Source organism: Tenrec ecaudatus, chromosome 7 (assembly GCF_050624435.1).
Source record: "Tenrec ecaudatus isolate mTenEca1 chromosome 7, mTenEca1.hap1, whole genome shotgun sequence".
Taxonomy (NCBI): domain Eukaryota; kingdom Metazoa; phylum Chordata; class Mammalia; order Afrosoricida; family Tenrecidae; genus Tenrec; species Tenrec ecaudatus.
The window spans coordinates 133,999,820-134,025,225 of NC_134536.1; the positions used below are offsets into that span (position 1 = coordinate 133,999,820).

The 25,406-nt window shown below is 40.5% G+C and overlaps 1 protein-coding gene across 2 annotated transcripts in view; it reads left to right on the top strand.

Moving 5' to 3' along the window:
• The window catches only part of BTBD9 (BTB domain containing 9), a 512,908-nt gene that overhangs the window by 74,760 nt on the left and 412,742 nt on the right, over window positions 1-25,406 (top strand). For both annotated transcript variants that reach the window (XM_075555166.1, XM_075555167.1), the window contains exons 4-6: window positions 2,345-2,609; window positions 18,528-18,747; window positions 21,698-21,817. In XM_075555166.1, coding sequence (XP_075411281.1) covers window positions 2,345-2,609; window positions 18,528-18,747; window positions 21,698-21,817 — 605 coding nt within the window. The remainder of the gene's footprint in view (window positions 1-2,344; window positions 2,610-18,527; window positions 18,748-21,697; window positions 21,818-25,406) is intronic.

The window sequence follows — 25,406 nt, forward strand, 5'->3', positions numbered from 1 at the left end:
AAAAGCAAGAAGATGTAGTATTGCATATGACTTTCTGGTTTTATGTTTCTTTGACACAGCTAATAATTTTTTATCGCAAAAGAAATGTATTAATGAGATTTGATGTCTGATTGGATGTCTGTGTCACTGCTTTTGCTGACTCACAATTCGCTGTGTAATATGTACAATGACACTCTTGCTCAAGTCTTTCTTTGAACCCTGTGTTATTGTTCTGTCCCCCTTGCCCTTTCTTCTTCTGAGGATCTGGATAGCTCCAATGACAGCATACACTGAGTTAGCTGCGTATCTGGGTTTGAGAGTGAGCTGGGTTTTTAAAAAAAAAAAATCATCATCCTACTTCATTTTTTTAAACCTTTTTATTGGCTTGTACAACTCTTATCACAATCCATACATCCATCCATTGTGTGAAGCACATTTGTACATTTGTTGCCCTCATCATTCTCAAAGCATTTTCTTTCTACTTGAGCCCTTGGTATCAGCTTCTCATTTTTTCCCTTCCCTCCCTGCTCCCCACTCCCTCAAAACACATATCAAATGCATCCTCAATCAGTTCTTCAAGTCCTATCTGGTAATATAATCTCTATGAAATACTTTTTCTACTTGCATATACCTCCTCTTTTCTCCATCAGTATTAAGATATATTTATATATCCCCCTGCATTTGCTATATTCTTTAAAAAATCATTTTATTGGGGCTCATGCAACTTTTATCACAATCCATACATACGTCCATTGTGTCAAGCACATTTGTACATTTTGTTGCCCTCATCATTCTCTAGACATTTGCTTTCTACCTGAGCCCTTGGTATCAGCTTCTCATTTTTTCCTCTCCCTCCCCAACCCTCCTCCCACATGAACCCTTGATAATTTATACATTATTATTATTATTTTGTCATGTCTTACATTGTCCAACGTCTCCCTTCACCCACTTTTCTGTTGTCCATCGTGCAGGGAAGGGGTTATATGTAGATCCTTGTAATCGGTTCCCCCATTTTACCCCACCTTCCCTCCACTTTCCTGGTATTGCCACTCTCACCACTGGTCTTCAAGGGTTCAACTGTCTTGGATTCCTTGTGTTTCCAGTTCCTATCTGTACATCCACTGGTCTAGCCAGAAATTAAAGGTAGAATTGGGATCATGATGGGGGGTGGGGGGAAGCATTTAAGATCAGGAGGAAAGTTGTATATTTCATCATTGCTACACTGCACCCTGACTGGCTTGTCTCCTCCCCGTGACCCTTCAGTAAGGGGATGTCCAATTGCTTTGGGTCCCCACCTATAAGCAATTGGACATCCCCTTACTGAAGGGTCACGGGGAGGAGACAAGCCACCTTACTCTCTGTCATTCACAATGATATGATTTTTTTGTTCTTTGATGCCTAATACCTGGTCCCTTTGACACCTCATGATCCCACAGGCTCATGTGATTCTTCCATGTGGGCTTTGTTGCTTCTGAGCTAGATAACTACTTGTTTATCTTCAAGCCTTTAAGACCCCAGATGCTGTATCTTGATAGCCAGGCACCATCAGCTTTCTTCACCACATTTATTTATGCACCCTCTTTGTCTTCAGCGATCATGTCAGGAAGGTGAGCATCATGGAATGCCAGTTTAATAGAACAAAGTGTTCTTGCATTGAGGGAGTACTTGAGTGGAGGCCCAATGTCCATCTGCTACCTTAATACTAAACCTATAAATATATACACTACTTCCCTATCTTCATATGTAAACATATTTGCATATGTATATGCCTCTATTTAGACCTCTATAAATGCCCTTTGCCTCTTAGTTCTTTCCTCTATTTCCTTTTACGTTCCTCTTGACCCACTATCATGCTCAGCCATCATTTGGGTTTCAGTAATCATCCTTCATTTTTAAGGACCAGGATCTTTGAGGGGGTGTTGGAAGTAGGTGGGAGATCTGAGAATTCAAAATAGGAGTGTACAGGAGTACGGTGGAACAAAGGGCTTTGCATTTTCAGTGCTAGAGGTAGCATACTGACTAATGCCATTAAACCCTCCTGCTGGACCCGTGTGTATTTGACAGCACCTCCCTTACCATTTACTTTCTCACTGTAATATTGAAGATGCCTGCAAATGTACTGGGGCATGTTTTTGATGTAATGGTGCAAGGTGCCGGGGAAGGAAAGAAAGGTGCTCCCAACTTTACTTGTTACTCCTCCATAATGGACTGGAGGGGTGCATAGCACAAATAAGGAAAGAAGAGGATCACAATGAGTTGGTTGTCTAAATATAAGTGATAGATTGACTTCTTTACGGTTATCCTGACTGGCTGCACATGGCTGGGCTCCATAATCAATGAGATTTTTGTTTCTTATCCTTTACAGACTGCACTTTTAAACATCGTGTTACGAGATTCATTTGCAGCTCCCGAGAAAGATATTTTCCTAGCCTTGTTAAACTGGTGTAAGCACAATTCAAAGGAGAATCATGCTGAAATCATGCAGGCTGTGCGTTTACCTCTGATGAGCCTCACTGAACTCCTGAATGTTGTTAGGCCTTCTGGGCTGTTGTCTCCTGATGCCATTCTGGATGCTATTAAAGTACGGTCTGAGAGCCGGGATATGGACCTGAATTATAGAGGCATGCTCAGTAAGTACCTCTTTATCCTCAACTCACCAAGAAGTTTTGCTTGTATTTGTGAATATCTCAGCTACAAAACTCTAGGATCTGTGTCATGTAACTGCTTCCTATGGAATGCTTTTTCCTGTCATTCTCTTGATTTCTCCTGGAATATCAAGTGCCCGTGTGGACCTCAAAGCAGGCATTTTATACTATTCTTTGACAGGATTCTTCAACTATTTTCTAGATTGTTAAAAACATATGCTTTCCAGAAATGTTTCTTCTCATACTAACACATTTCCTCTCCTTTTTCTTCCTCCATCAAATCAGTAATATATATACTGTGTGCTTATTATTTTAGGTGATATGGACATGGAGATTCTTAAAACACCAGAATTTCTAACACTTACATAGCCCTTCAGACATGTGAAGGGGCTTCAAAAAATTAATTGAAAAAAAAAATTCCATTTTTCCTTAAACTTTCTTGAAGTACTCTTGTATGTGGAGATTCTCTTATTAATAAGAAGACTATCAGTTAATACCCACAAAGTGCTTAATCATGTGTTAAACATTGTCCGACATGTGCATTTAATCTTCACAAGTTATGAGGTACCAGTTTTACAAGTGAGGAAAGAAGCACAGAGGGTTGAGTTACGTGCCAGGGTCTCGCAGAAAGAGGTGGAATTAAAGGTCCAGCCAGTGTCATCCGACTCCAGAGATAACCACTTACACTATACTGCTTTTGTGCAAGAATGGTCTCTGCCCTTGATCCTTTTAATGTCATTGTTGAACTAAGACGTTCTTTCATGAGAAGTTGATAGAACAACATTGTTGAACTTCATGAAGAGTGGCTTGAAATGATTTCACTGGGCAAGACGTGTGAGATGAGGCTTGGCCTTTGATTTGAATGGCATCAGGATGGAGTGCATTTCAGGTTGGAGGGTTGGTGATCTTAATAGAGGAAAGAATATTTAGGGGAATAGAACTTGGCCTGATTTTAAAAATTTGACCAAAGGAAGACTTGGGTAGAAGGTTTTGTTGAGTTGGCTCTGGCTTACGGTGACCCCATGTGCAGGAAAAATGCTGCCAGTCTTGTGCAATCCTTATGATCATTGGCATGCTGGAGTTCACTGCTGTGGCTACTGTGTGTTCTGAGTGCCTTCTAACTTAGGGGGCTCATCTTCTGGCACTAGATTGGATAATATTCTGTTGTAACCCAAAGGGTTTTCAGCGGCCAATTTTTAGAAATAGATTACCAGGTCTTTCTTCCTTGTTTGTCTTAGTTTGAAACTCAGCTAAAACCTGTGCACCATAAGCAGCCCTGATGGTATTTGAAATATCAGTGATATGGTGTCCAGCAACACAGCAACATTTAAGCTACCATAGCATGACACACTGACAAAAGACTGGTGGGTAGAAGACTTAGGTTGATTAATAGCAAAGTCTGCAACGGTCAGGTCAGGCCATATCATGAAGTTTGTCTTTGACAGCTAGATTGAACTCAGTTATATGCAGTGAGGAACCAATTCAAAGGTGGGAAGTGGCAGGAGTACATTTTACTTTTGAAAGATTGGTCCACAGTCTGAGTTTGATGAGCTGGAATAGGGAAGAACTGGACCCAGGGAGACCAGTGAGGAAGGTATTTGATCTGAAACAGCGATGAAGCCTCAGATTGGAGTATTGGCAGCAAAGTTGAAAATACTAGGTGTATAGAAGGATATTTTGGAATGAGTAAAACTAAAAAAACTCACTCCCATTGAGTTGATTCTGACTCATTGACCCTATAGGGCAGGGTAGAACTGGCCCTGTAGTTACTGAGACTAATTCTTTATTGGAATGGAAAGCCCATCTGAGAAGTGCCCAGTGGTTTCAAACTGCTGATCTTGTAGTTAGCAGCCCAGTGTATAACCACTATGCCACCAGGCCTCCCTTTGGAATAATTAGACCTTGACAAATCAAAGATTTAAATGTGAGGGGTTTAGGTTAGGAGGAAGCTACCATATTTTACCAAATATAAGCAGCCAGGAACATTACAAGATACTTTGTTGTGTACCACTAGAAAAGGAAGGGAGGGGAGTGTGGGGAGAGAGGGGGAGGGAAAAAAGGAAAATGAGCTGATTCCAGGAACCCAAGTGGAAGGCGAATTTTGAGAATGATGAGGGCAACAAATGTATAAGGGTGCTTTACTCAATTGATGTATGTATGGATTGGGATAAGAGTTGAATGAGCCCCAATAAAATGATTTATAAAAAAAACAAAACCAGGAAGTGAAAAAGGCTAATTAAACCATGGGATACAGTGTTAGTCCAGGTTGACCAGAAAAACAAATCCAGAGACACTCATATATAGGAGAGAACTTTTTATCAAGAAGTAATTATGCATCAATAAAACATCCCAGCCCAGTCCAGATCAAGTCCTTAAGTCCAATATTAGCCCATATGTCCAACACTCGTCTATAAATTTCTCTTAGACTCATGCAGCACATGCAATGATGTCTAATGCAGGATGATCACAGGCTGGTAGGTGGAAAGTCTTGTGGATCCAGTGGTGGAGGAAGCATCTCCATATTGGCTCTTCAAGCGCCTGAGTGTGTTTCCTCAACTGGAAGGTGAAGCAGAATCCCAGAATCCTCATGAAAAGGCCACACCCACAAGTAGGGATCACCAGGCTGTGACCTGATTGACAGGCTAGACTCCACCCCTTCTCTCTGTTTATCAAGTTGCCATGAAATTATGTAACTGCCACAGAGTTGTTAAAATTGGCAAAACATATGTTCCTTAGAGTTAATGAAATGTAAAAGTTGTTTGGAGAAGATGCTGAGCTTGATTTTAGATTTAGTTTGAGAAACTAGGGACATCTACATTCTGTCTAATGCCAGTCATTCCCTTGACCATAATTTCAGATATGCTGTAGGAATATGGATTGATTTTAATAAGTGTCCGTAACTTAGACTTCTCACTCATCAGATCTAGGTTTCTTTTCATTAGTATAGAAGGAAAAAGCATAGATTTTTAGAGTAAGGAAAATTTGAATGTAAAATCCTGAATTGTCTACTTACTTTGACTTAGTCCTATCTTAGTATTAAAGTATTGAGGAATTTTAGCATTTATTTTCTCATCTATAAAATAGGAATAATAGTAAGTTTCTTAATGTGGATATGAGGACTAATATTACGTAAATATTATACACAAAATGAATTGTGTATATCATCCTATTATCATTGATGTTTCCCTCATTTCTATATGTTTGTTGTAGGGGTTATTAGATTGTTCACACTATTTCTTTTTTTTTTCTTTTAAAAAATTTATTTATTTATTTATTTTAACAATTTATTGGGGCTGATACAATTCTTTTCACAGTTCATACATATACATACATCAATTGTATAAAGCACATCTGTACAGTCTTTGCCCTAATCATTTTTTTTTTCTGTTCACACTATTTCAAGCAGTTTTTTTTTACCTTCTTTGTCAAGGCAGAGGTGATTTTTATGGGCGTGGTGCAATTAATTCCCTTATTTGTCTTTTGTTCCTGGTTTTTGGGAAATAACCTGAGGGCTTCTCCAAAGTAATTGAGGTGTTTTAGTTACACCAGAGAATTCCTTAGGGGGGAAACTGACTAACTAGCCTATTAGGCAACAGACAGTGAACATATGGACTGATTGGTAAATGCTCTGGAATACAGAGAAAGCCTTGGAGTGTGGTGGCAGAGAGAGATGTTCTTCTTGGGAAAATGGAACCTGAGCTTCCAGGACCCTAACAGATGGTATTTTTCGTCCTCTTCCTCATGCTGAGATCCTTGACTCCTGGGTTGTATTGTTTTTATACCTGAGTTATATCTTCTGACATAAGTTACATAATCTGACCTAGGCCAGAGAAAGCCACCATTTGTATGTAAATTTGTACTGTAGTGGCTTGTGCATTGTTGTGACACTGGAAGCTGTGCCCCGGTATTTCACATACCCTAGTAAGGTCACCTGTGGTGAGCAGATTTTGATTTAGCTTCCAGACTAAGAGCTACCATCAGATGGATCTCTGCTGGAAGTAGAGAATACTAGGAAGTCGGTCACTTGTATTTTACTGACTCTGTGTATTATAACAAACTTTAGGTAACGTTATGACGAGTGGGAATTCCAGAACATTTCATTGTGCCCAGGCAGAACCTGTACTTGGACAGAGCTCTACATGGAGCAGAACTAGGGAATGCCCTATAATTTAAAACGAGTAAAGATGTGAGTCATGGTTGTATCCTTTCACCATACATGTTCAATCTATATGCTGAAAAATAAATCCTAGAAGGTAGACTATATGATGAGCAACATGGCATCAGGATTGGAGGAAAGCTGGTTAACAGCCTGTGATACACAGATGACAAAACCTTACTTGTTAAGAGGGATGAGGACTTGAAGCACTAGCCCATGAAGATCAAAAACTGGAGCTTTCTTTCTTTCTTTTTTTTAAAAATCATTTTATTGGGGACTCATAAAACTCTTATTATAATCCATACATATATTACACAACAAGTGTGAGGATATCACAGGCCTAGCATGTTTAGTTGTATTGGGCATCGGTCAGACTTACTTTGAAAGCACCTGACAAAAACATAACAGCAGAGAAAGAGGACCAATTGAGGCTTTTGGGCAGGCAGTGGCTGGATTAATCTCCACATCTTGAAGATTGTTTGCTTAGTTGTTCCTTTTTTAAAAAAATCATTTTATTAGGGGCTCATAGAGCTCTTATCACAATCTTATCACAATAAATCAATTGTGTAAAGTACATTTGTGCATTCATTGCCCTCATCATTCTCAAAACATTTGCTCTTCACTTAAGCCCCTGGCATCAGCTCCTCATTTTACCCCTCCCTCCCCATTCCCCTTACCCTCATGAACCCTTGATAATTTATAAATTATTGTTTTGTCATGTCTTACACTGTCTGACGTCTCCCTTCACCCACTTTTCTGATGTCTGTCCCCCAGGGAGGAGGTCACATGTATATCCTTGTAATTGGTTCCTTCTCTGCACCCCACCGTCCCTCCGCCCTCCCGGTATTGCCACTCTCACCACTGGTCCTGAAGGGATCATCCTGGATTCCTTGGGTTTCCAGTTCCTATCTGTACCAGTGTAAGTCCTTTGGCATACCAGATTTGTAAGGTAGAATTGGTATCATGATAGTGGGTGGGGAGGAAGCATTTAGGAACTAGAGGAAAGTTGTATGTTTCATCGTTGCTACACTGCACCCTGACTTGTTCATCTCTTCCCCATGACCCTTCTGTAAGGGGATGTCCATTGCCTACAGATGGGCTTTGGGTCTCCACTCCACACTCCCTCTCATTCACAATGATAGGATTTTTTTGTTCTGATAATGCCTAATACCTGATCCCTTCGACACTTCGTGATCACACAGGCTCATGTGATTATTCCATGTGGGCTTTGTTGCTTCTGAGCTAGATGGCTGCTTGTTTCCCTTCAAGCCTTTAAGACCCCAGATGCTGTATCTTTTGATAGCTGGGCACCATCAGCTTTCTTCACCACATTTATTTATGCACCCTCTTTGTCATCAGCGATCATGTCAGGAAGGTGAGCATCATGAAATGCCAGTTTAATAGAACAAAGTGTTCTTGCATTGAGGGAGTACTTGAGTGGAGGCCCAATGTCTATCTGCTACTTTAATACTAAACCTATAAATATATGCACATATATCTATTTCCACATCCTCATATATAAATATATTTATATATGTACATGCCTTTATTTAGACCTCTATATATCCCCTTTACCTCCTAGCTCTTTCCTCTATTTCCTTTTACTTTCCTCTTGTCCCACTATCTTGTTCAGCCTTCATTTGGGTTTCAGTAATTCCTCTCTGTTACACTGCCCTTGGTCATGCCTTACCAGACTTCCTACACTCTCCCTACCACGGATTGGGATAACTTGTTGTTTCCTTGTCTCTGGGTTTGTTAATACCACTTCCTTTCTCCCCATCTCCAACTCCATGTCCCCCCAGAACTGTCAGTCTCGTTGTTTTCTCCTCCATTTTGTTCATCCAGCCTATCTTATTTAGACATGCACAAACACAGGACAGAGCAAAACTAAGCAACAAAATAAAACAAAACAACATCAAAAACGAGCCAATAACAAAAAAGAAAACACAACAGGAAAGCTTGTTGTTAGTTCAAGGACTGTTTGTTGGCTTTAGGAGTGTTTTCCAGTCGAGTCTGATAGGGCACCAAGCCTTCCACGCCCTTAGTGTTTTGCCTCCGTGTGGTGGGATCAGATCAGGCACAATTCCCACACTGTGTCTCCACTGTTGTCCCCTGTAGAGCTATGGGTGAGGGATGTTGTGTCTCATAGTGGGGCCAGCCATATGGTCTCTGTAGATTGGCCACTCTGAGCTGGAATCTCGTCCTCAAGGCTTAGTGAGCCAGGATGTGCTCCACTCTCTCTTCCTTCCCCGTCATTTCCTCCCGTGTGCTCTGATCAGATATGTCCCTCTCCCTGAACTGCAGCTTCAGTGCTGTCCTCTGAAGTAAATTCTTCTGGGGGGTGCTTGGCGCTTGCTTGCTTGCTTGCTCGATTTATTTATTTATTTATAGCTTGGTGGTTCTTATTGGAGATGTAGGTCTTCTAGATCTTTTTGTCCTCACATTTAACATAATCTCTAGTAAACAACAGGCACTTTCTCAATGCTTGGTTCATGAATGGAAGGAGAAATGTCCATTAGGAAGTAGAAGTAAGCTGTTGGGGTTTAGGAATCAGTCATACCTGCTGATAGAATTCATGCCTTGGCTGTGGTATAGAGAAAAAAAGAAAAGTTGAAATTTAGAGAATTATAACTTGTGGTTGAATTTAGGGAAGGAAGAAATAGTGAATTGAGAGAAGGATTGAGATAGAGATGCCAACAAAGGAGAGCTTTTACATTGAGGTAGTGGTTAATTGTATTAGCTAATGATGTGGGGGGTTGAGAAGACTGATAATTCAGAAAGGACTTAGATGTACGTTGTGATGAATTGATGAGAGTGGACAAACCTAACTATACATAGAATTGAGGAATGAATGCTTGAAAGATAACGGATATAATGTGAGTGGGGTGAAAAGGTGGTAGAGATAGTTTGCTAGCTGTGTGGGATGTGTGGGAAGAGATTAGAGGTGCTAGGGAACAGGTCTAGTTAAAGGTCAGTCTTGGAAAAAGACCCGGGAATATGAAGTGGGAGAGATGTACCAAGATGAAATATGTAATTATAGACGTTCCAGATCCTCATTGTTGGGAGTCCCTTTATGTAAGACTTCCTTCCCCACTCCTTGCCCTAAATTTGATTTGACGTGCTGGTGGGATCTTGGATTTGTTTTTCAGAGAGAGGCTTGTGATGATATTAAAGGAGTAAGAACATACCTTCATACAGTTTGGAATTGAACCAAGGCGCCCTGGTGGTCTAGTGAGTTATGTTTTGGGGTCTTCATTGCAAAGTCACCAGGTACCCCTGGAGAAAGATGAGACTTTCTAGTCCCATAGAGATTAGTCTCAGAAACCCATGGACAGTACTACCCTGTCTTAAAGGATCACCATAAGTTGGCATTGGCTAAATGACAGTGAGTGAGTAGGCAGACAGGGGAAATAATAAGCTCCTGAGATTACTTGTGAAAAGGAATACAGCCGAAGTAGTCAATTATGAAATGATTTACTTCCGGTGATTTTTCCTCATGAATGTCAAGTTCTTCATTTTGGGTGTAATTCAGTGGATGCCCAAAGAAGACATTTTATTATACAAATGTTTGGGATCTTTTCTCTAACTTAACAAACTTGATTAAAGATTAAATTGCAGACTTTCCACCCTTGACTTCTTAACTGTATAAATCCAACCTGAAGCCCGTGCTGTCCTGTTGATTCTGCCTCTCAGTGACCTTATCAGACAGAGTAGAATGGCCCTATAAGGTTTCCATTTTGTGAGTAGTTGATGAGCGTGGACAAACCTGACTATTACAGAGAATTAAGTCATGAGTGTTTGAAAAGATAGTAGGTACCATGTGTTGACCATCTTATTTTGGAGTTTGGGCTGAAAAGGAGGTAGAGAAATAGTATGCTAGCTCAGGGGAAGGTGAATTTTTGTAGTATCAGACTCCCACACCTTTCTCTTGTGCAGTATCTGGTGAGCTTGCATAGTCTTATCAGTAGGGTAGCAGCTGGGTACTTAACAGGTTCACCACCAGGGCTCCTTAATTTTGTGATTAGTAATAGCAAATAATATGCATATCATTTTCAGTGAGTCCTAAAAAATAGGTTAATTGTTTTCAAAGTAATATCGAAACATTCATTCATATGTTTTGAAAATTAAACTGCTTTCATAGGAAAAAAGAGGTCTAAAATTTGAAACTTATTCCTGAGATGGATATGGAAAGATAGGTTAGCTTGTGTTAGTTATTGACAAAATTTGTTTCTTTTGATTATCTTTTCTGGATTCTGGATGTAGATTCTATGAGGGAGTAGCCAGCCCCCCACAACTAATCACGGGGCCAGTAAATGCAATTGTACGGTTGAGATAGATAAAGATTATAGTAAAGTTAGAGAAATGGGAGAGAGTAAAATAAAGAAGTCATATTTCATGGTAGCATGCTCACCTCAGCACTGCTTGGTGATCCATGTGAAGATGTGGAAGGTGGGAATTGCAGGAGCGAGCAAGCGTGATTTATTACTAACCAAGACTTATATATCTTTTGGGGGGTGTGCAAGCCCCCTGATTATAGGTAAAGACATATAGCACAGGAAGAGGTTGTACTATAGGCATAAGCGTACCAGGAAGGGATGAGCTACGGGTGTACACACTATAGGAAGAGGAGGGACTGGGGGTACACATGACAAGAAGGGCAGACCCTAGCCTCAATATGGCAGCCTGACCTTGGTCACCCTGGGCTCTCCTTCAAGGAAACAATGTACTGTCCTTAGCAGAAGGGAGTGGGCCCTACTTAGGGTGGGACAGACTATACAGTTCTGATTGCTCTAGACAATTGATGACCCTTAGGGAGAATAACCTATGACCTACCTTCGTTGACCTCCCAGTGTGTAGACATTTACCATGTGTAGCAAGCAGCTAGGTTTGGCATATGTTTGGGGGAGACAACTTGGGAGAAATCTTTCTGTTTCCCACAATTCTATTTCTTTATGGGACATTTCATGGAATGTTGGGAAGTTCTATTTTGGGTCAAGATACGTAGACATTAATGATTTTTTTCTTTGAGTTCATTATCATTGGCTATGAAAATTTCATTCTTTAAACAAAAATACAGGGAATGTTTTTTTTTTTAATTAAAAAACACTTTATTAGGGGCTCATACAACTCCCATCACAATCCATACATATACATACATCAACTGTATAAAACACATCCGTACATTCTTTGCCCCAATCATTTTCTTTTTTTTTAAAGTTTTAAAAAAATTTTAACAATCCATTAGGGGCTCATACAACTCTCATCACAGTTCATACATATACATACATCAATTGTATAAAGCACATCTGTACAGTCCCTGCCCTAATCATCTTTTTCTCCTCTTTTCTTCTTCCACATCCTATCAGGGACCCATACAACTCCCATCACCATCCATACATACACACACATCAACTGTACAAAGCACATCCATACATTCCCTGCCCCAATCACTCTCAAAGCATTTGCTCTCCACCTAAGCCCCTTGCATCAGGTCCTCTTTTTTTTCCCCTCCCTCCCCTTTCCCCCCTCCCTCATGTGCCCTTGGCAATCTACACCTCGTTATCCTGTCACATCTTGCCCTATCCGGAGTCTCCCTTCCCCCCTTCTCTGCTGTCCCTCTCCCAGGGAAGAGGTCACATGTGGATCCCTGTAATCAGTTCCCCCCTTCCAACCCACTCACCCTCCACTCTCCCAGCATCGCCCCTCACACCCTTGGTCCTGAAGGTATCATCCACCCTGGATTCCCAGTACCTCCAGCCCTCATATGTACCAGTATACAGCCTCTGCCCTATCCAGTCCTGCAAGGTAGAACTCGGATCATGGTAGTTGGGGGGAGGAAGCATCCAGGATCTGGGGGAAAGCTGTGCTCTTCATTGGCACTACCTCGCACCCTAATTAACCCATCTCCTCTCCTAAACCCCTCTATGAGGGGATCTCCATTAGCCGACACTTGGGCCTTGGGTCTCCACTCTGCACTTCCCCCTTCATTTAATATGGTATATATATACATATACACATATATACACACACTTATATCGTTGTTGTTTTTTTTGCATGATGCCTTATACCTGGTCCCTTGGCACCTCGTGATCGCACTGGCCGGTGTGCTTCTTCCATGTGGGCTTTTTTGCCTCTGAGCTAGATGGCCACTTGTTCACCTTCAAGCCTTTAAGACCCCAGACACTATCTCTTTTGATAGCTAGGCACCATCAGCTTTCCTCACCACATTTGCTTATGCACCCATTTGTCTTCAGCGAATGTTTTTAACTTAACCATTGATGTTTAGGTTTTCTAGGAAAATGTTTAGACTTGTTTTCTGCATCTATATCATGATGAGTAGTCATCAATACTAAGGGAGCCATGGTGATGTAGTGCCTACATATTTATCTGCTAACCACATGGTCAACAGTTTGAAATAACCAGCCACTCCACAGGATGAAGAAGAGGCTTTCTACACCCATGAAGAGTTAGTCTCAGCAACCCACCAGGGGCAGTACTACCCTGACCTATAAGGTCACTCATTATAAGTTGGAATTGACTTGATGCCCATTAGTTTTTTTAGTTTATTCATCTATTTGTTCCCCAAAGTAGGTGATACTTCCCTCTGGAGGGCTGCTGAACTATGCAGGGAGGCTGCTAAAGTCCACATCTACCCTTTTTCCTAGATTACAGGCTAGCGTACAATGCTCATAATTGCCAGGGTGGCACTGAGTTAGATTTTGTTCTTCTGAAAAGGGGGCGGTGAGCTAAATAAGTTTGGGAAACTACGATCTATACAATTGGGAAAGGGGGATTAGCTTCTTAATGAAATTATTGTTTTCTTAGGATATTTGAACTGCTTGTATATAGACCATTTTCCTAAAGCTTAATTTTGTCTTAGCTGTGGAAATATGTCTGCCCTTTGAAAGTTAATACTTTCTCTAATCATGCTGAGAGATACTTTGTTTTATATCCCTGAGATTTTAGACTTTGGTAAAGATAACAGTAATAATTTATTTTTTATAGTGAAGAATATGTCACAGGGTTCTTTATTGAATAACATTTAATTTGTGCATAAGTAATTTGACTAGTAAGTTATCTGTTACATTAATGCGCGTGTATGTTTGTCAATCTGTCATCTACCATTCCCTTAGTTTTCCGTAATCAGATGGGGAAGGCAGTGGCAGGCCCCCGTGCCCATGTGACTTTACAATATTTGGTTTTTCGTGCCTTGACTACCATTAGTCGGAACTTCTTGAGGCCGGTTATCATGACTTTCTACCTGTGGTTTCCCAGCCCCTACCACAGTGCCTGAATCTCTGGATTTCCACCCTGCTACTCCCTACTCTTAGGTATGCCACTATCCCTTGCTTCAAAACTAGGGTTAGAATTTGTCTCATCACATAAAAGCAGTACTAATCACAATGAACCTTTAAGGCTTTAAACACTCTGACTTCAAATAGTTTGTTATAGTAGAGGAGAACTCTTCATCTGAAAACAAGGGAGTTCATAAATCCTCTGGAGTATTTCTCTGTGGTGGCACTTAGTGCTTATATATCGGCGCTTGTCTTATTGGACAGTGCGCTCCTTGAGGATTGAGTCTAGGATATAGCAATCAACACATAATAGGCAGCTTAAGACCCAAACTCATTGCATTTGAGTCGATTTCAACTCTTCGTGATCCTGTCTGCCAGAATAGAACTGCCCTGTGGCCCTTCCAAGGCTATAATCTTTGTGTGAGCCGACTGTCACATCATTCGCCAGTCCTTTACATAGCTGCTGAGCTCTTTAGCCATTCTATCGCAAGGACTTGCTAGTGAATAGCTTAGGAAACTTATTTTTAACTAAACAGAATGAATGCCCCTTTCAGCTCTGATATGTCTTTGCGATGCGATCTTTATAAATAACTTGCCTTCCAGTGAAATCAGTGGCTGAGCTGGAATCCCAGACCTGCTCTTCTGACCCACAAAGCCAAGGTCCTTCTTCATAGACCTCTGGGGTTTGTTTTTGTTTTTTTTCACACCAACAGCCTTATATTATTTATTGTTAAACTTGATTAGGAAGCAAAAAACCAAGGAATAAACCAGATTATTTGCCAATAGAAGTTCAAGTCATCAGATGGGGACAAAATTTGAGCCTGGGAAAATGCGGCCATGCGTGCCACCCTTCAGGGGGCTCCTTACAGCCCCAGCTTGGTTCTTCTCCAATGTCTTCTCTTGGAGTTGTACCTGATTTTATTACCGGTTTTCATTCGAATCCATTGGGGAATGGGCCGATTCTGCTTCTGTTTCTTGGCCAGGAATCTCTTGATCCTGTAAGTCTTATGAGACGACATGGTGAAGTCGGAGCACCACCACACTTGGGGTGGCAGAGAAACGGAGAGAGCAGACCTCTGGGTTTTAAAACAATTCCTATTGTACATATCTGGACATACCAGTACTGTCACATATGTAAAAGTGATGGGGAGAGTTAAGACAGAAGCTGTTGTCAATCTGTTTGTAATGTTGTAACCCCTGATGGTCTAGTGGTTAAGCCCTCAGCTACAAACCAGAAGTCGGCCTCCATGAAAACCTTGGAATACTATGTGGCATTTCTCTGTCCTATAGGGACACTATAAACCAACTTGAGAGAAATGTTTTGTTTTTGTTTTGAATTCCTAGCAAAGGAGAATTTCATGTATTTCTTAGGGAAGATGCCAGGAAATAATTGATTTAGGTAAATTGATTAACCTGATTAGTTAAGAGTTATAATTGGTTAAATTCATGGTGGGCAGAGCAGAGTCTAGTTTCAAATGATATCAGAGGTGAATGACCATCTTAGATTAGATGTGATAAAGAGGCTGATAAAAGATGATTAAGGAAATAAAGCAGTGAAATAAAGCATGCATTCATTTACTTAGCTTTCACTCAATGATGGCATTGAGTAGTTAGTTGCAAATCTTGCCCCATTTCTCCTTAGTGCTTCTTTTTAATGGACTTGTTCCTAGTTGCTGTTTAAGCTCCCCACTTAATGTTAGTAAAATACATAAAAAACTAAAAATATTTCCCTAAACTTATTCCCTTGTTGCACCCCCACTACCCTATATTTTGTTGAGAGTCACTATCACTACTGATCAACACATGTAAAAAAACAAAAAACCAAGCCCACTGCCATGGAGTTGATTCCTACATAAATGTTTATGAGAGGAGACAATCTTATGTTTCTCCCTTGGAGTGACTGGCAATTGAACTGCGGACCTTTCAGTTAGCAGCCCCACCAGAACATATATAGGCTCTAAAAGTATTTATGACTAGTATTTTCTCATGATCATTTTTCGTAGTAATTCATTACTTAAGTATCACTTAAAATTGATTTGGCCAAAATTACTTGCTGATGTATTTTTATTCAGTGACATCCTCTGCTTATGGTTAACCTTGAGAGAATTTCCACTTGTATAAATGTTCCTTATTTTGAAGACAGATATGCTCATGTCATTTGTATTAAGAATGGCTAGGATAGTTCTCAAGTCCTCCTGGTATAAACTTCCAAAGAAGACTTAAGCTTGTGCTGGAAGTTTCATTTCTATTTTAGATTTCAGTTAGATCCACTTGAAACTCTTGTGCCTGTATTCCTAGGTTGAAAAATGTTTAGAAATACTCAAAGGACAGCATATATTTCTAATCTGAAAGCACGTCTCCCATCTGGGCTTAGTTCTGACTCGTGGTGACAGAGCCAGAAGAGGTGACTTCTGTGATCAACAGCGGCAGACCTTGCCACGTCACCTCATCCCCACTTTGTCCTCCAGCAACAAGGGGGTAGATCTTCCTTGTTTATGGAGTAGTTAGGTGTGCACCACTGTTAACCCAGAAGCCAAGATTGAAAGGTAGATTTAAGTGTTTATGCAATACTTTTGTTTGTTTATGCTTCACCTCTAGATTGGAGGCCTCATGAGGGCTCACTAAGGTATTTCTAGTGCCTTACACAGTACCTGGTGTGGAATGAGTCCCAAATTATATTTTGACTGAATGAATGGTTTATACTTTTTAATACTTCAGCATGTTTGCCCTTTTGTAATGTAACCTTTACAATAACTCTGTGGGGTGGGCAATAATTGTTATTTTTAGATGAGGAAACAGATTCAGAGAGACTATGAGGTCCCACTCAGGAGTTATACGTGGTAGAGCCTAAGTCTCAAATGAAATCCTTCCCTTTAAATCGATAACCCCATCACCCCCCCACCCACCCACTACGCCCCCCACCTTCCCCTCCACCTTCCCCTCCACACACAATTTAGGCAGCTTTCGTGGGAAAGAGAAATGGAAAAGGTATGATTGTCCTATCAGAAATCCACGATGAAGAAGGTGGCAGAAGGTGTGCTAACAGAGGAGGACCCCCGCAGAGAGACCACAGGGGTTCTAGTGTCATCTCTGCTGCTCACTGGCTGCTGACTTTGGGCATGCAAATCCATCTAGTCTGTTTTTGCCTCCACTTTCTCATGTACAAAATGGATAATAGCTTTTAGCTTGAAAGATTGCTATGAGGAGTAAATCAGAGGAATTCGTGTTTGTAAAGTGCTTACAACAATGTGTAACACATCAATTTGCATATTTTAACCACATTTTCGAAGAAATTTGGGATGATGAATTATTTAACCTAAAAGCCTGATTATAGCTCACATTTTCTCTTGTTCAAATCACATAGCCAAGAAGTACATGTACTGTAAGAATTCAATATTTATTTAGTCTGTAAACTTTGCTCTTTTATTGTGAGCTTTGTTATATACCTTTCATAATAATAAAGCCCATCTCTTTTTAGAACTTACTATGTAATTTATAAATAACATCATTTAATTTTAAAAAACACACTCAGAAACAAAACAAAATCCCAAAGCACCTGAGAGAAAACGGAATTCTTATTCTATTGAGGAAATGGAGGCTCAGTAAAAGTAACTTCTCAGAGGGCTTCAACCGATCAAAACAGGAGCCACTGTTCAACTGCGACTGAAGCACAGGTGCTTACCCACTCTGTGCTGTCCCCAGTTTCTCCAGAGAGAGCATCAGCTGAAAATGTTGGCATGTGGAGGACAAGTTCCTTAGGGTGAGGCTAACTAGGCGAAACTGACCCTCATTTCTTCCATGCTAGAGAAGAGAGGCTGCTTAATAATAAAGAAAATTGTGATGTTGATGATAGGTTGAACTTTCATCTTAAAAAATTCTCTATTAAAGTAAGGCAAGGGAAAAAACAAACAAACAACTGCTTGTAGACTTAGTCTCGTTCCTAAGCTAGTTCAGTTGATCTAGTACATCCATATATTGACCAATGTCTAATCTGCTTTGGAACCATTCTTTTTCTGTGTTATCAGATGTCTGAACTATCTGCTTTGTGTTTTTACATTATCTTAAATCCAGAAGGTAGGTACTGGTGATTTACATGTTATCTTTGTCTGATAGATATTTAAACTGCTAATAGAATGAACTCAACAGGACTGAGTAGTTTGCTCTAGAACAAGTTTTTCCTAGGATTACTAGCTTTTTCTTAGTAACATTAATCCTAGGCACTTTGTGGCTGCAGTGGTATTAAGTTTAGGTCTGGTGCTATGTTAATTCTTATAGACATTCCATATCTTCTATCTCCATAGACTTGTCTCTGGCATTTTTAGGTTAAAATGTAAGTACTGGCATCAATTAGAATGCTAGAGACACCCCTCCCCCAAGAAAAAGGCAGCAAAACCCAAACTTAACATAATTTCATAGTATTCATTAATATTGCCCTTTTCCCTTTAATCATAGTACCAGAAGAAAACATTGCAACCATGAAGTATGGAGCCCAGGTTGTGAAAGGGGAGCTGAAGTCAGCCTTACTCGATGGTGACACTCAAAATTATGATTTGGATCATGGATTTTCTAGGCACCCGATTGATGATGACTGCCGTTCTGGCATTGAGATTAAGTTAGGCCAACCTTCCATTATCAATCACATACGGATACTCCTGTGGGACCGGGACAGCAGGTGAGTCATTCCAATGGCTGAGAAACTGACAGTGCATTTGATTGACATGAGCCATCTTCTTTGGTTTTACGGATTTTGATGATGGTTAATTTTTTTGTGATTACTTGGCTATGGCTTTTGAAGTTTTAGTTTTAGGGAATGCATTTTAGAAAATCAACACTTCTGGTTTTTTTCTTATGAAAGTAAAATATATCTCTTGTAGAAAAAGTGGGAATACAGATGAGAACAAAGAAGCAAAAAAGATCTCTAGGCTCTTGCTACCCATTAGTAATGTTTTCATATAAATCTAACTAGCTTTAAAAAAACCAACCAACCCATCTATAGATTCACACATACCAGAAACTACCACAGATATTTTTAGAGAGATTAAATGTATGAAAAAGTAATGTCATTTTTAAATTAATAGTGAGCATAATAACTTCTTTCAGTGGTTGTCTAGTATTGTATCATGTTATCATTTATTTGATTTCTATCTTTTATAATAACTTCTTAAGTACATGGCTATGTACTTAAGCCATGTACTATGGCTAAAGAAGTGTTTTTTAGTATAGGAATTTATTCTCAAGATAAAATAAATTTACGAGCAAATTTGAGGTGTTCCAACATAGAAACCCATTTTAACATTGACTTTAAAATCCTGTCCTTCTCCCAGGTCTATCAGTCACTGTTCCTCCTAGGTTCCAATGGTGGCACAAGTCCAAGGAGTAGACTGTGCATCCAAGAACGCTAATTGCAGCTTATTAAACAGGCCCCCACATCCCCAGGAATTATTATATAGAGCCTCCTGGGTCCTGCTCAGACCTTTCTGGGTCTGAATGTGAAGGGCTCAATAACCGTGATGATACTCTGCACATCTTGTAGATGTTCTCTTATTAGCACCATTGGTTTCCACCCTGATATAAGGCCATTCGAGCCAAGGAATGAAGACAGCATTATGAAGTGGGCCACAGTGTTTCTCAAATGCATCAGTGTTTGAGATGCTCAGGTTGTCACTTCCTGTTTCAGATTGTGTTAGTCTGGGTAGACTGGAGAAACAAATCCAGAGAGATACTCATATGTGTATAAGAAAGAGCTTTATATACAAGACCAGTTGTATATTGAGGAAACTCCCGCCTCTAAGGAGGAATGCAGGAGTTCCCAGAATCCTCAGGAGAAGGTCATGCCCATGCTGAGGCCTCATTGGCTATGACCCAATTGACAGGCTAGACTCCACCCCTTCACTCCTATTCCACTCAAATTGACAATTGATTATATAACTACCACACAGATTAAGATGATATATTCCCTCATTTCTATCTGGTTGGACAAAGTTTGATATTTCATTGGCAAAATTGGGCCTTAGTCACATATCTCATATCCGTGAGTCTTCAATTAGTAATAACAGTATGATAGTATTGTTTGACATACATACTTTTTAACTTCAAATACTAGGCACTGTTGTATTACACACATATATAGTCATTTAGTTCAATAATAAAATTATTAAAAATAAAAGAAATTGTTAATATGTTTTAAATGGAAACTAGGTGTCATTTCCATGCTGTTACATATTTATGGGATACTTTTCATGATCTTTACATTCATGGGGACTTTTAACTTTGCATTGAACTGTTCTTTTCTTACACAAGTTGTTATTCTAAGAAAAGGTGAAAAATTCAGAATCTTAAGCCAGAAAGATTATGACATGTTGTAAAATTATATCCTGCATGACTGATAACCCAGAGAGGTTCAATAAAAGGTTATAACCAGCTTGAGACTGAGCCATGAAATGAATGGGAGTGAGGGGACAGCAGAAAATGAGGGGTGGCACAAAATAAGCTGGCCTTTCTGGTCACAACTGTTGGTTGCAGGCTGACATTTATGGTCACCTGAATCTTCTGAGATTGTTCCTGTTGATATGAAAGTAGAAGTAATAACTGCATGTCAAATTTAAATTTGGGTTATGACAGGGGAATATAGATTTGCTCAGTATGGGACCAGCATGTAATGGTCCAGGGCAGCCGACTCTAGGGGAGGATGATAGGCAATTTTCATTACTGCCGGATTATTAGCCGGCAAATTTTAAGGTGTATCTGGAAGAGACATATATTCTCTTCTTCATTCTTGCCGTTTATTTTCCTGCAGGCTGCATGCATGTGTGGGATGTTAGTAGATCAGAAGCAGGCAGAAGATAAGCCACTCAAAATGGGGAGTCATTCTGAGTTGACTTTCCCCTCAAGGGGGGAAGGTAGGCAGAGAGGGCTCACTCTGCCCTGTGTGTTGATCAGTTTCCACTGTGGAATGGGAGAAGCATCATGACCCAAAAGACACAGGGTTTAGGTACCTGAGAGGCGCCAAATGCTGTGCTTGACACTGTGGATCCGGAGATAAACAGGACATGGTTCTTGTTCTAAAGGAACTTGTATCTGCACATGTTGAGAGTTTCACCATCTTGTGGTGAATTTTACACCGATAGGGTATAGGTAACATTTGTTATTATCAGAACTTGTTCATTATGTAGAAAATGGGGTATAGAGAGCATTCATTATCATCTGAATTTGTTTATCATGTATTCAGCTAGTGAATTCTCCAGGTTTTATAAGGAGTCCTGGGGGCGCAGTTGGCTGCGACCCGAAAGGCCTCCTGTTTGAGTGCTGTGCAGTTTGCTTCGGTAGAGCCCACAGCCTTGGAAGCCCTGTGGGGCGTGCGACTGTCCTCTAGGGTCACTATCTGTACTTCCCTATTTAGTGCGATCGATTTACGGAGGGCCCCTACAGTTCTTATTTCAATCCACACATGAATTGTATCAGGCACATTTGTATGTATGTTGCCATCATTCTTTTCTAGACAATTACTTTCTATTGAGCCCTTGGTATCAGCTATTTTTTGTACCTTTCAATGTTTTCTTAAAGCATAACGTTGTATTCTTTTAATATGGTAATTTTTCTGTCTTTTCCCTTTCGATTCAAAGGTCTTATTCATACTTCATTGAAGTGTCCATGGATGAGCTTGATTGGATCAGAGTGATTGATCATTCGCAGTATCTGTGTCGCTCTTGGCAGAAGTTATATTTCCCAGCCCGGGTCTGCAGGTTAGTGCTTGTAGATAAGAAATAATTGTGGTTTTTGTATAAGGAGATTTGGTCTTTGAGAAACATTTTTCTATTTATGGAAGAAGTTTTTCAGAGTATCAGCTACCAAACGCATGTGAACTAAAACAGTGGAGTTTTTTATGGAAAGTGTTTTTATATTGTAGTTATGTGCCTCATAGTGTCTGTTTAGTCAGTGGCCAGCAGCAGATATGTCTGTGGGTTGAAGAGATGGTGTTGTGTGGAATGGTGCCATGAGGTGGGAGTAAGGGGCATGGTGTACTGCAGCCACACCTGGGACACCACTACCATGGCTGCTGTGCTCAAACCCCCAGCTGCGACCGGTGCGGTGGCTCTGATGACTGTTTCTGTTTCCTGGTGTTTACCCTGCCGTGCTGCCCCATAGGTTGGGGCCTGCAGGAAGATGCTGGGCTGCAACCACTCTTGTCAGTCTGGGCTTCTGATTCTAGGAGAATGCTGTGCAGGGGCAACTTCGAAATTCTCCCAGACTCTGGGTACTGATAGAAAGCCAGAGCAGTTTGATATGTGGATCAAGTATTTACTATATGTACTGTGATATTTGAACAGCTCCCAGATCAACTAGCATTCTATTTCACAGAAGATAATTGTCGACATTTAACTGTACTTATGGATGCAGATCTGTATTTGTGTAGTAGACAGAGGAAATGAATACGAAGGAACAGGGAACCCGCCAGTTATGGATATGCTTTGTAAGACATCATGGTAGATGCTGAAAGCAGAGTTACTGTTAGGGAAGGGGTGCATTCTTCCCATGAAGGCAAAGATGTTTCTGGAGGCTTCCACAGTAGTCCTTAGGACTGGGAGAAGGCTTTAGATGTCAGGGGGAATTTTCTAAATGTCTGCATTCTTTCCCTAGATTAGCACTTATCAAGTGGGGTTTGACAGGTGTTTCAAGGGCTCTGGGGATTAGGGCAAGGGAGAGTGAATTAGTGGGTCTTCAGGCTCATATCCTCTCTTCAGCCGAAGCTGAAGAGCTTTTGTTGTTCTGGATTGCAGCCCATGTTGTTTTCAGAAACACTGAGAAGCTGCTGCTGCAATATTTCATATTCCTTTTAATTTTCTTTGTACAAAGCCTATAAGAATTAATGATTTTGGAGTTTGGGAAAGGTGCTTAAATGCTCCATAGATTTGGTTGTATTATTTTCCTTGTGTTTTGTATCTTTGAAACCCTGAGGTATTGTAGCTCCTGCCCTTCCCATGATTCATTCTTGCAGTAGTTCCCCTGTAGCTGTACCCCATTTCTGACCCTACTTCATTTTTTCTCATTCTGCTCTCAGAGCAGCAGCTCGCTGGAGTCCCAGGAAATTCTTTACTTTAGAGTCAAGAGATCAAGGACAAAAAGCGACTGGTTCATTTTGTCAGGTATGACAAGAAAGGGAGAGTTAGGTATGACGGGTATGAACCAGAGAATTTGGGCCTACCTCCTTAACTGCCAACTTGCCAGCTTCACAAGTGACCCCAACTGACCTCCCACTGTGGCTGGTTTGCAGCAGATGGGGACATCTCACAGCTCTTCATTTCTTGTCCCTTTCCTCCGCCTGCTGACCCCCGCTCACCCTGCTGCACTCGCCCTCTAACACCCGAAGGAACCCACAATACCTTTCAGCCTCCCATGCGGTGAAGGATGTCGCCTCCTTTTTTTTTTTAATTATGAGCACAACTGAACACAGTATTGTTACTCAAGGGACCTTTTATGTGAAAATGAAGATCAATTTCATTTCCCCAAAGAGGGACTAAAATGTCTTAGATCTGGCAGTTGCTCTTTATCAGTGGAATTTTGAATGGGTTAAAACGCGAGACAAGGAACTGAGTGAAGAATCTGAATCTCAGAGCAGCCTGGGGGATGTTCTGAGAGTGCGAGAGGGCCTTGTCGAGGAAGAGGAGATTGAATCTGCATCGACTTGGGTTATTACGGGTGTAGTGGCTTTACAAATAAGCAGCATGCCCACCAAAGTGTCTGATGTGGACGGACAGAGTTGGTGTTTGTATTTAATTTGAAACAATAGAAACATGGCTCCCAGAACAAATCACTGAAACATACACCAGCTATGGTTGGGTCTGTGCGCTGTGCTCATCCGAAAGCTCATTTATATGGAGAGAGACGGAGCCCTGCAGCTAGGATGTCTGGTTTATAGAAAATATACATCCCTCCCCCTCATTTACAATGGGCATCATTATTTATACTGTCCCTTTTCCTATTTTGTCTTTCCTTCCAGTCTGGTCTTTGTACACGTCATAGAGCCTGGTGGTATTCAAGAGGTTAGTCTTGTCTTGCCGTAGCCAGCTTCCAGTTCTGTCCCAGAGAAATTAAGTGGTGTTAAAGATCATGATGAACAAGAAAAGGACAGAGTCTTGATATCTACATTAGCAAGACTTTAAAAAAATTTATAACCATTTTAATTTATTATATTAGTTGCTATATTCCTTCATAAACTCTGCCTTTTGTAATAGGTTGGAATTTTGATAGCATTTTAAAACCCATCTAGATAAAGTCTCTGTTGATTATCCAAGCATGTCTTATACTTGCTGGCTCTTATCTTCGCAATCATTTATTGACTACCTAAGCAACGTTCTAAATACAATTCTTCGAAGAACTTCACTAGGCACATATAAATTCTTTATTTCCTTAGCACTTAAAAGTGTTCAGTTTGCATTATCTTAGATCATTTGCACATTTGCCTGTCCCCTTTGTTCTTCAGTGTCTGTTTTGTGTTTGCCTTGCTGCCGAGACTAAAACTGCCAGCTCCTGGAGGCGAGGAGAGTGTGATTCCTATGAATATGTCTTTAGTAGTCTTGGCTTGGATGGTACTTGGGTTATGACCTTGTGTACAGGCAGTACTCTAGAAATGCTTGGCTAGGCATTGCGATGTCAAGGTGCTTACTGGGTAATCAGATGAGAGACGGACCTAATATAAATATGTACATGTATGCATTGGTACTTTTTATTAATGTGCTTGCTAAAATGTGTACAAGTGCTGGTAAACGCTTTGGAATGGTAAATGGTTCTATGCTATTTCAAAGATTACTTTTTAAAAATAATTTACAGAAATGGAATTTTGAAGTAAATCTTGAAGTAGATTCATTCTTGATGAAAGATTACAGTTGCAAAAGAAGTGATTCTCTGTGTGGGGAATTGTGGCATTAGCGAGTTCTCTCTGAGTCCAGGTTAGACCGCCCTTGAGTGATCATTGTGTAGATGACGAGCTGTGGGCTCTGAGAGAGTTAGAACTCCTCTCACTTCCGGTCCCCTCATCGTCTGTGCATGGGGCCTTAGGAAAGCTCTTTCTCTTTGAACCCTGCTTTCTAAACCAGTGAAGGATAGGAGTAATAACACCCACTACATGAAACATACATTGCATATGCAAGAAATTTGTGGAAGAATGGAATTAAAAGGTCATTAAATTTCTCCTCAAACTTTTTGAGGTCTGCTCCTCTAGAGAGAAAAACTGAATCCTGTGCCTGGCTCAAAGTAAGTCGTAGTTGTTTCTGTTCCTGTTCTCTGAGATTCTCAGCTGGCATTTGACCTTCAGAGAGGGTCGTCCTTGCCATC